This window comes from Berghia stephanieae, chromosome 1 (genome assembly GCF_034508935.2).
Source record: "Berghia stephanieae isolate SIO BIC M18660-M18661 chromosome 1, UCSD_Bste_1.3, whole genome shotgun sequence".
NCBI lineage: Eukaryota > Metazoa > Mollusca > Gastropoda > Nudibranchia > Aeolidiidae > Berghia > Berghia stephanieae.
Genome location: NC_088360.1, coordinates 43099518 through 43111206, shown reverse-complemented (window position 1 = coordinate 43111206; position 11689 = coordinate 43099518). Strand labels below are relative to the sequence as shown.

Sequence of the window (11689 nt, the reverse complement as noted above, 5' to 3'; positions counted from 1 at the left end):
AGAGATAAAATTAAAAGGAGCAGAGTAAAGCCTTATAAACCATTCGAAGTGGACCTAAATTATTGGATATCAAACTGTCACAAAATACTCACCTTTTTCAGCAGCAATGTGAATTAAATGGCACACACATCCAGACAAATACAATTCCTGATGCTTTTTCAGCATGCAGCCATACAGCCCAGATTCCTTGCCCACCATGACGTTGGCATTGTCACTCCCAAGAGCCAGACAGTTCTCCCAAGGAATTGAATGAACACCAAACTCAGCCTCAATCAAGCCAAAGATTCTAGCACCTGAAATTGTTAAATCAAACAAATAAAAATGAGTGACCTTGATATAAAACGTTATATAACTATAACAATTACGGGATGTCTACACCTATTAAGAGAGCACTCCTTTGTAGGTAAAAAAATAGAACAATTCATAACAGCATCAATAGCCTCATTATCTACCTGTAACATATTTCCAAAAGCCTCCAATTTACAATTTAATTAATAAAAATAAAAATGAATATGATAATAATAATAATAATAATAATAATAATAATAATAATAATAATAATAATAATAATAATAATAATAATAATAATAATAATGAAAATAATAATAATAATAATAATAATAATAATAATAATAATAATAATAATAATAATAATAATAATAATAATAATAATAATGATAATAATAACAATAATAATAAGTCAGACATATTTTAAACACATCCCACAATACTATTTATAATATTTATAGTATAGGATATGAATAAAACCAATAGAAATAGGAATTTTATTATTATTTATATTTTGAAAATATTATTTTTTTAAATTAGACTCACCTGTAGCAGATCCATCGATAGCAGGAACTGACAGTGCATCCGATCGTACTTCCATTATGTCAGGGTTGAAAGTTCTAACTACCAGTGGAAAAAGTTTTTCACCACCTCTATCGTTACTGCCGTCCGTTGAGATGGTAAAACATTGTGTTTTCAATCGTTCAACCAAACTGTCCACAGTGAGCGCTGACATTTCTTTAGCTATAGCAGTGCCTTTACTACGACCACACTGAAAGGATTTTGCAATCTTGGAGTCAGGGAACATTGATTTTACCCCTTTACTTAGCTTATCAAGTGATGCCATGGGAAGATTTAAATCAATTACAATATCCACCATTTTTGCCTCTGCACTTATCACTTGCATGTCAAAGTCGGTCACATTTCCACTTGGTGCTTTATTGAAAAATCCAGAAATCAAAGTGTTTGACTTTACTTTTTTCTTCAAATCACAATTTTTAATATGGCGTGCGCCTTCAACATGTCTCCTCACATCATCAACTCCACCGTGTTTAATTCCGAATGCAGAATTACAAACTTCACAAAATACGCGAGAATCGTCACTGCTCACTGGTTTAATAAAATTATATTTCTCCGTGTATTCCTCGCGGTAACATTGAAATCGTCTTTTTGAAGAAGATTCTTCAGTGGAAGTAATTTTCCTTTTTCCAATGGTAGACATTCTTGTTGATCAAGTTTACTTTTAAAATTAGAGATATAAGACGAACGGGATAGTTGTATTTAAATGTTGAAGCCGCGACCAACGTGAATCACAAAGACGAAATGAAAATGGGAAGTGACCGGAAAATAGTAATGAACGTCGATAACAAAACAAAAATAACTAAATTATTTCATTTTTTTTACACCAAAAGAGCTAAGTTGATATTTTATTCAAAGTTTGAGGCAAGAAACTTGGCTCTGATTGATTGGTGCCAAAAAGTCCAATCTGGCAATACGTCGTCAAAGTCGTATTTCGAAATAATGTTTATTAAAGCATCGCAATCGGAGAAAATAAAATTCGCATTTTACTTCCGGAACAAAAAAATTAACATCCGTATTTTCCGGAACAGCGCTGCATTTTTTCAAATTTCCGTAACAATTCCGGAAATTCCGTAACGGTAGGCAGCTATGGGAAAGGGCACGGGGAGAGGGGATGGGGGTCGGATTACAATGACGTAGGAGAAAACACAGGGCAGGTGGAAATAGGATTTGGTTTTCATAAAGTGTGATCTTTCATTTCAGGTTTATAGGGACCATAGGGAGCCCGTGGCTCCATGATCGTTTGCTGAATTACTACTACTACTACTACTACTACTTCTACTACTACTACTACTACTACTACTACTACTACTACTACTACTACTACTACTACTACTACTACTACTACTACTACTACTACTACTACTACCACTACTACTTTACTACTACTACCACTACTACTAGAACAACAACAACAACAACAACAACTACTACTACTACTACTACTACTATACTACTACTACTACTACTACTACTACTACTACTACTACTACTACCACTACTACTGAACAACAACAACAACTACTACTACTACTACTACTACTACTACTACTACTACTACTACTACTACTACTACTACTACTACTACCACTACTACTACTACTACTACTACTATTGCTGCTGCTACTACTACTACTACTTACTACTAGTAGTAGTAGTAGTAGTAGTAGTAGTATAGTAGTAGTAGAAGTAGTAGTAGTGGTAGTAATAACGCGTGTTCAAACCCACCACCGCCGCGAAAAATTTATTCTCTATTGTCTTCTGACACTTTTCTACTCACTTCATCTTGTTGTTGCCAACATAAGTGCCTGCTCCACTCACTTTTCTGAATTAAAAATTCACCCCATATACCGGAGCATACTCAATGTCTCAATCGTTTCTATGTTATATGTTTGTTTTGAGAATTTTGGGTTTAAGCCCCAAACTGCTGGCCGGGGGAAACTTCGCGTTTTTTTTGTTTTTAAACCCCCGGGGGCCCTCCGAAAGCCGGTTGAAGGAAGAAACTCAAAAATAATGCCCTTGAGTTTTAAAAACGAAAATTTTTGGTTCGTGGATGCTAAAAAAGGGTAGAGTATGAGCCAGGGGGGAGTTTTCCGAAACCAAAAGGCCCCGGGTTCAAAAACCCCCCACCCCCCAAAAAAAAATTTTTTAAATTCCTATTGTTTTTCCCTGGAAATTTTTCTACTCACTTTTTTCCCTCTTGTTGTTACTACTAAAACTACACTACTATCTACACTGCAGCTTTTAAAAAAAAAGGGGTAGAAAGTAGAAGTAAAAACGATATTTAAAAAACTCTATTTTAACTCCCTTATATTAGTAGTAAGTAGTAGTAGTGGGAGTAGTAGTAGTAGTAATAGTAGTAGAAATTATTATAAAAGATACAACTACAACAAACTTGTAAATTATTTTTAAATTTATTATAATTATTAAAAAATTATTATTATTATTTATTATTATTAGTTTAATTTATTAATCATTTTTAAATTCCCCCCAACCGGGGGTGCCTTTGCCGCTTCAAAAAACCGAATCCTTTTAAATTTTGGGTCAAAAAAAAGGACTAAAAGGGTCACATCTTGTTTTTTCTTTGGGCCCCGGGACCAAGAAATTTGTTTTTTAAATTTACTTTTTAAAAAAATTGCCCAAAAATTTTTAGTTTTTGGGACATCATTTTTTTTAATAAATTTCCCTAGCAAAACCCATTTTTAAAAACCGGGCAAAATTAAAAGATAATTTTCCCAATTTTCAAAAAACAAAATTTTTATTAAGTACATCCCTACTGCCCTATGTCAAAATTAAAATGCTATTAAAAAAATAAAACTTTTTTTTTTTTTTTTTTTTTTTTTCCCTTTTTTTTTTTTTTTTTGGTTTTGTTGTTGTTTTTGGTTGTTTTTTGTATTTTTTTTATACATTAACCTTCTTTAACATAGATTCCCAAAAAACCCCACAAAATATTAAAAAACTAAGAGTCGCCTAGGCCCAAGTCCCTTTTAATTTTAAAAAAAAAAACCCGTGAAAAAGAAAAAGAAGAAAAAGGGAACGGGTAAAAAATTCCTATATCTGATATCATAAACTATGACCCACTTTTTTCCAATCATAAGAAACCCCAAAGAATACCCAATAAAAAACTTTTTCACCCAAAATTTTCATTGATTGCATTTTTCAAATCATTTATATTTTGGGGAGCCCTTTTAGTTAAGTTTTCAAAATTTTCCCCATGTTTTTTACGTCCGGGAAATTTTTTTAAAAATTTTCCCGAAAAATTGTAAAGAATGTGCCCAAAAACAATTTTGTTTTTTTCCCTCCGGGGGAAAAATTTTAAAAACAAAAAATTTTTTGAAAAGTATTTGGGTGGTAAATTTGACAAAAAGCCATACCTTTTTTGTATAACGGGTAAAAGGGGTCACTTCTCGTTTTTTTTAAGTATTTTAACCCTTTTCCCCTCGAAAAGTCAAAATTTATATTTTGGTTTCTTTAAAAAGTTTTTTTGGTTTCCCGTTTTTGGGGCCCAATTTTTTCATATTTTTTTTATTTAAAAAAAATTTTAATTTTTACCTTTGGAAAGGGGGGGCTCCATAAAAATTTACAACCCCCAAAAAATATTCAAGTAGGGGTTTTTAAAGACTTTTTTTTTACATGGGAAAGGGTTTCACCCTTCCATCAAAATTAAAAGGAGCAGAGTAAAGCCTTATAAACCATTCGAAGTGGACCTAAATTATTGGATATCAAACTGTCACAAAATACTCACCTTTTTCAGCAGCAATGTGAATTAAATGGCACACACATCCAGACAAATACAATTCCTGATGCTTTTTCAGCATGCAGCCATACAGCCCAGATTCCTTGCCCACCATGACGTTGGCATTGTCACTCCAAGAGCCAGACAGTTCTCCCAAGGAATTGAATGAACACCAAACTCAGCCTCAATCAAGCCAAAGATTCTAGCACCTGAAATTGTTAAATCAAACAAATAAAAATGAGTGACCTTGATATAAAACGTTATATAACTATAACAATTACGGGATGTCTACACCTATTAAGAGAGCACTCCTTTGTAGGTAAAAAAATAGAACAATTCATAACAGCATCAATAGCCTCATTATCTACCTGTAACATATTTCCAAAAGCCTCCAATTTACAATTTAATTAATAAAAATAAAAATGAATATGTATAATAATAATAATAATAATAATAATAATAATAATAATAATAATAATAATAATAATAATAATAATAATAATAATAATAATGAAAATAATAATAATAATAATAATAATAATAATAATAATAATAATAATAATAATAATAATAATAATAATAATAATAATAATAATGATAATAATAACAATAATAATAAGTCAGACATATTTTAAACACATCCCACAATACTATTTATAATATTTATAGTATAGGATATGAATAAAACCAATAGAAATAGGAATTTTATTATTAATTTATATTTTGAAAATATTATTTTTTTAAATTAGACTCACCTGTAGCAGATCCATCGATAGCAGGAACTGACAGTGCATCCGATCGTACTTCCATTATGTCAGGGTTGAAAGTTCTAACTACCAGTGGAAAAAGTTTTTCACCACCTCTATCGTTACTGCCGTCCGTTGAGATGGTAAAACATTGTGTTTTCAATCGTTCAACCAAACTGTCCACAGTGAGCGCTGACATTTCTTTAGCTATAGCAGTGCCTTTACTACGACCACACTGAAAGGATTTTGCAATCTTGGAGTCAGGGAACATTGATTTTACCCCTTTACTTAGCTTATCAAGTGATGCCATGGGAAGATTTAAATCAATTACAATATCCACCATTTTTGCCTCTGCACTTATCACTTGCATGTCAAAGTCGGTCACATTTCCACTTGGTGCTTTATTGAAAAATCCAGAAATCAAAGTGTTTGACTTTACTTTTTTCTTCAAATCACAATTTTTAATATGGCGTGCGCCTTCAACATGTCTCCTCACATCATCAACTCCACCGTGTTTAATTCCGAATGCAGAATTACAAACTTCACAAAATACGCGAGAATCGTCACTGCTCACTGGTTTAATAAAATTATATTTCTCCGTGTATTCCTCGCGGTAACATTGAAATCGTCTTTTTGAAGAAGATTCTTCAGTGGAAGTAATTTTCCTTTTTCCAATGGTAGACATTCTTGTTGATCAAGTTTACTTTTAAAAATTAGAGATATAAGACGAACGGGATAGTTGTATTTAAATGTTGAAGCCGCGACCAACGTGAATCACAAAGACGAAATGAAAATGGGAAGTGACCGGAAAATAGTAATGAACGTCGATAACAAAACAAAAATAACTAAATTATTTCATTTTTTTACACCAAAAGAGCTAAGTTGATATTTTATTCAAAGTTTGAGGCAAGAAACTTGGCTCTGATTGATTGGTGCCAAAAAGTCCAATCTGGCAATACGTCGTCAAAGTCGTATTTCGAAATAATGTTTATTAAAGCATCGCAATCGGAGAAAATAAAATTCGCATTTTACTTCCGGAACAAAAAAATTAACATCCGTATTTTCCGGAACAGCGCTGCATTTTTTCAAATTTCCGTAACAATTCCGGAAATTCCGTAACGGTAGGCAGCTATGGGAAAGGGCACGGGGAGAGGGGATGGGGGTCGGATTACAATGACGTAGGAGAAGAACACAGGGCATGGTGGAAATAGGATTTGGTTTTCATAAAGTGTGATCTTTCATTTCAGGTTTATAGGGACCATAGGGAGCCCGTGGCTCCATGATCGTTTGCTGAATTACTACTACTACTACTACTACTACTTCTACTACTACTACTACTACTACTACTACTACTACTACTACTACTACTACTACTACTACTACTACTACTACTACTACTACTACTACTACCACTACTACTTTACTACTACTACCACTACTACTAGAACAACAACAACAACAACAACAACTACTACTACTACTACTACTACTACTACTACTACTACTACTACTACTACTACTACTACTACCACTACTACTAGAACAACAACAACAACTACTACTACTACTACTACTACTACTACTACTACTACTACTACTACTACTACTACTACTACTACCACTACTACTACTACTACTACTACTATTGCTGCTGCTACTACTACTACTACTACTACTACTACTACTACTAGTAGTAGTAGTAGTAGTAGTAGTAGAAGTAGTAGTAGTGGTAGTAATAACGCGTGTTCAAACCCCACCACCGCCGCGAAAAATTTTATTCTCTATTGTCTTCTGACACTTTTCTACTCACTTCATCTCTTGTTGTTGCCAACATAAGTGCCTGCTCCACTCACTTTTCTGAATTAAAAATTCACCCCATATACCGGAGCATACTCAATGTCTCAATCGTTTCTATGTTATATGTTTGTGTTGAGAATATTGGCTATTAAGCTCAACTGCTGGCCAGGTAACTTCGCGATGGTTGTTTGTTGAACCCGCGGTCTCCAGAAGTCGGTGAGAGAGAGAACTCTAGAAATGAATGACTTGAGTTTGATACGAATATTTTTGTGTTCGTGGATAGCTCATACGGTAGAGTATGAGCCAGGCGGAGTTGTCGTACCAATAAGGTCGCGGGTTCAAACCCCACCACCGCCGTGAAAATTTTTTATTCTCTATTGTCTTCTGGCACTTTTCTACTCACTTCTTCTCTTGTTGTTACTACTACTACTACACTACTACTACTACTGCTGCTGCTACTAGTAGAAGTAGTAGTAGTAGTAATAACGATACTTACTACTACTACTACTTAGTAGTAGTAGTAGTAGTAGTAGTAGTAGTAGTAGTAGTAGTAGTAGTAGTAGTAGTAGTAGTAACGATACTACTACTACTACTTGTATTATTATTATTATTATTATTATTATTATTATTATTATTATTATTATTATTATTATTATCATTATTATTCTCCTACCGGTGGCCGTTGCTCGGTCGAAAAACGAATCCTGTTGAATTTTGTGTCAATAAAAAGGACTGAAAGGTCACATGCGTTGTGCTTCATTGGCACCGGGACCAAGTATTGCTTTTGTTACTACTTTTAACTTGTCTAATATTAGATTTTGACATCACTTATTTAATCAATTCTAGCAAAATCTTGTTTTACTGCAGATTATAGATAATTTCACAATCTTCAAACACGCAATTTATATTAAGTACATACCTACTGTCTATGTCTAAATTCTAATGCTATTAAGATCAACTGGTTTTTTTTTTTTTTGGTCTTCTTCCTTTTTTTTTTTTTTTGGTTTTGTTGTTGTTATTGTTGTCTTGTATTTTTTTTTATACCATTAACCTTCTTCTAACATAGATTACAAATCACAAAATATTATACTAAGAGTCGCCTAGGTCAAGTGCCTTTAATTTAAAAACCCTGTGAAAAAGAAAAAGAAGAAGAAAGGAACAGGTAAAAAATTCCTATATCTGATATCATAACTATGATCATCATTTTCATCATAAGCAATCAAAGATATATCAATCAAAAACTTATTCATCCAATTCATTGATTGCATTTTTCAAATCATTTATAGTTTTGGAGTCTTTAGTTAAGAATTTCAAAATGTTCCATGTATTTACTGTCCTGGCAATTTTAAAAATTGCCGAATAATTGTAGAAGAATGTGTCATAACAATTTTGTATTTGTCTCCGTGGGTAAATTTTACACGAGAATACTTGAAAAGTATATTGTGGTCAATTTGACTAAAGCCATGGACAATTTTGTATAACTGTATAAGGTCACTTCTCGTTCTTTAAGTATTTTAACCTTTCCTCGTAAGTCATATTTATATATTTCGGTTTCGTTCAAAAGCTTTGTTTCCCGTCTTTGGACATTTTCTTTTTTTATATTTTTACAAAAATTGACTACCGTTGGATAAGGGGCTCCATATATACAGTTTACATATTCAAGTATGGGTTTAATGACATTTTTTACATCGAAGTTTCATTCTCGATCAAAAATAGCACCAATACCCTTCTCTGTATAGTAACATATAATAAATCAGTGCTGGCTCGGTTCATGTAGTAATCACAAGAAGGGTTTGTTGTTTGTTCTACCAACATGTAATACTTACATTTTTTAGAATTAAAACTTAATTACCAATCTGTAGATCATGAAAATAAAGCACATAGATAGTGTGCGCTTGGCTAAGAAGGTCACAACATTGCCATCCGGAAGTATAACGGACCAACACACAAAACTATGTGTAAGCTTATACGTTGATAGTCTGGTTACTACAGTTTAGTGAGAATTGCTTATAAACATAGGTGGGAAAAAACAATAACAAATGCCTGAGTGGCGTCATCTTCGTTCTATCTATAGATCGTTTTGTTGCCAATTTTGTATAGAAGAATAGATTTTGGTATCGGCTGCAAATATCTTACAATTTGTATTTATAATATCAGGGAGGTCATGAATGTAAATTATAAATAATAATGACCCAAATACACTACCCTGAGGGATCCCACTTAGGATTGGCCTAAATTCTGAAGCCTCAATTCTTACTAAAACCCCTTGACCACGACTCGATAAAAATGATCTGATCCATTCAAAAACATTTCCGACTATAGCATAAGCATTTTGTTTTTTGGTTATTTGCAAGTTATCAAATTCTTGATATTATGGGAGTTCTGAATTTAACAATAATTTCACATTGTTTAACCTCTATGTGACCCCCGAAAAGTCAGATCCAAGTTCCAATCGGACAAAAATGTTGTTGTTTTTTTTTTGTCTGCTTATTTGGCCTGTAAAGAAAGTTAAACTTTTACACAGATCCGAAACACCAATGGCCTCGGGGACCCTACTATTACTTTTCGGGGATCTCCAGAATGGACTCCTTCCGCACTAGGACAAAACTGTCCCAGGACAAATTTGTCCTGTCCCACTGGAGAAAACTTCTATTCAAAAGGGGTTCCGCACTAGGACAAGACTGTCCCAGGACACACCTGCGCGAATGCATTATTTTTTTATTTTTTTTTACAAGATTCAAAAGTTTATTTGTAGGCAGTTGCCAATATAACTCATACAAGAATATAATATTTTCATCAACAAATCAAGTAAATGAAATGAAAAATAAAGCAAGGCAAACAATGATAATAATAATAATAATAATAATAATAATAATAATAATAATAATAATAATAATAATATAATAATAATAATAATAATAATAAACAATATAATAATAATAATAATAATAATAATAATAATAATAATAATAATAATAATAATAATAATATATAATAATGGTGATAATAATAATATAAAATCTTCTAATTAATAGATTAGTTATTTAAAAGGTTGAATTATAAATTAATAATTTTAAAAATAAGTCCTTGGTACAACTCTAATAATTCACATTTTATGAATCAACATAAGATACGACATGACGATAATGATTTTTTACACTGTACAATGGGATTTGTTTACATAAGATTTATATAATCATGAAATATTCTGATAGCAAGAGTAATATTATTGCTGCTGCTGCTACTACTACTATTACTACTACTACTACTACTACTACTACTACTACTACTACTACTACTACTACTACTACTACTACTACTACTACTACTACCACAACCACTACTACTACTACTACTACTACTACTACTACTACTACTACTATACTGTTACTACTACTACTGCTGTGCACTACTACTACTACTACTACTACTACTACTACTACTACTACTACTACTACTACTACTACTACTACTACTACTACTACTACTACTACTACTACTACTACTACTACTGTGTTGCCTTGAGTAAGTCACCTCGCCTAGCTCAATATGCGGCGCTGCACTGCGGCTGACGCCTGGGTTAAACCTCGCCCTAACTCAATTTGCGGCGCTGCATTGCGGCTGACGCCTGGGTTATTCCAGTCTTCCCTTGGAATAGACCCTCGAGAAAAATTTCCCCTATGGGATGAAAAAAGGGAATTTTATTGTTTTAAATTTTAAACTTTTATCTGTCTGCTCAACTCTACAGAAACATGGATAAGTTCCGGATTTATAAGCTTAGGAGGCAAGATGGCCCATGGTTAGCGCGTTGTACTCTGGACTCAGAGGTTCTGTGTTCGATTCCCACCGAAGCCAATTTGTATTTTCTAGAGCAAGAAAATTTACTCCAATCACTCCATTCAGGTGTAAAAGGGTACCTGTCAAGCTGGGATAGTAATCTGCGATAGACTAGCATCCTGTTCAAAGGTTTTCAAACAAATACGTTAATTGTCCGCTTCACGCTATTGAAACCGGGATAACTCTGCATCATTGGCTACAAGGCTCTAAAGGACTTATTTTGTCTTACAATGAGTCCAAGTGGCTAAGAAGGACTTACTTAAAAATATTTTCATTGAGAATTCCCGAAATTAATAACGATAAAGATAATTGATCCTACAAGTTACCGAATAGATGTGCGACCGGTTTTAGACACGTTACTGCTGTGTCACAAAGTGTGACACTTCTTAAATTATATTTATAAACACACGTTTTTAAATGGCCGAAAATGTTTATGTTGCTATGCCTTCTGTACGTGGTTTCATCACATAAAATTATTTTTTGAATTGTTCTTGCTTTTTTACGTTCAGAAGTAAAATAAAGTGTGGACTATTATGTTGGAAAATAAATACAATGGAATTGGACATAAATACAAAATATAAGGGATGTAGGTATTAATATATTAGTGACATTAGCAGCAGCAGAAGCAACAGTAGAAATAGTAGTAGTAGTAGTAGTAGTAGTAGTAGTAGTAGTAGTAGTAGTAGTAGTAGTAGTAGTAGTAGTA

General features: G+C 32.9%; 3 protein-coding genes across 3 annotated transcripts in view; all 3 read right to left on the bottom strand.

Annotated features, from left to right (window-relative positions):
- LOC144975316 (uncharacterized) overlaps positions 1-1953 on the bottom strand; it is a 3785-nt gene extending 1832 nt beyond the window's left edge. The window contains exons 1-2 of the mRNA XM_078919279.1: positions 835-1953; positions 93-293 (exon numbers count right to left, since the gene is read on the bottom strand). Coding sequence (XP_078775405.1) covers positions 93-293; positions 835-1510 — 877 coding nt within the window. The 5' untranslated portion in view covers positions 1511-1953. The remainder of the gene's footprint in view (positions 1-92; positions 294-834) is intronic.
- LOC144975346 (IQ motif and ankyrin repeat domain-containing protein 1-like) overlaps positions 1-9050 on the bottom strand; it is a 21415-nt gene extending 12365 nt beyond the window's left edge. Inside the window, exon 1 of the mRNA XM_078919352.1 lies at positions 8973-9050. The gene's annotated coding sequence lies outside the window, so the exon portion shown is untranslated. The remainder of the gene's footprint in view (positions 1-8972) is intronic.
- On the bottom strand, positions 4679-6477 carry LOC144969624 (uncharacterized). Its single transcript, XM_078908796.1, has 2 exons — positions 5359-6477; positions 4679-4812 (listed from the first exon to the last, which is right to left on the bottom strand). The coding sequence occupies exons 1-2, from the start codon at positions 6032-6034 to the stop codon at positions 4679-4681; spliced, it is 810 nt and encodes a 269-aa protein (XP_078764922.1). The 5' UTR covers positions 6035-6477.
- Positions 9051-11689: the final 2639 nt, after the last annotated feature.

Excerpts from the sequence above, each read along its gene's own strand:
- LOC144969624 (XM_078908796.1), bottom strand. The coding sequence starts at position 6,034 with ATGTCTACCATTGGAAAAAGGAAAATTACTTCCACTGAAGAATCTTCT. Across the intron at positions 4,813-5,358 it reads TATCGATGGATCTGCTACAG|GTGCTAGAATCTTTGGCTTG; the intron begins GTGAGTCTAATT and ends TAACAATTTCAG.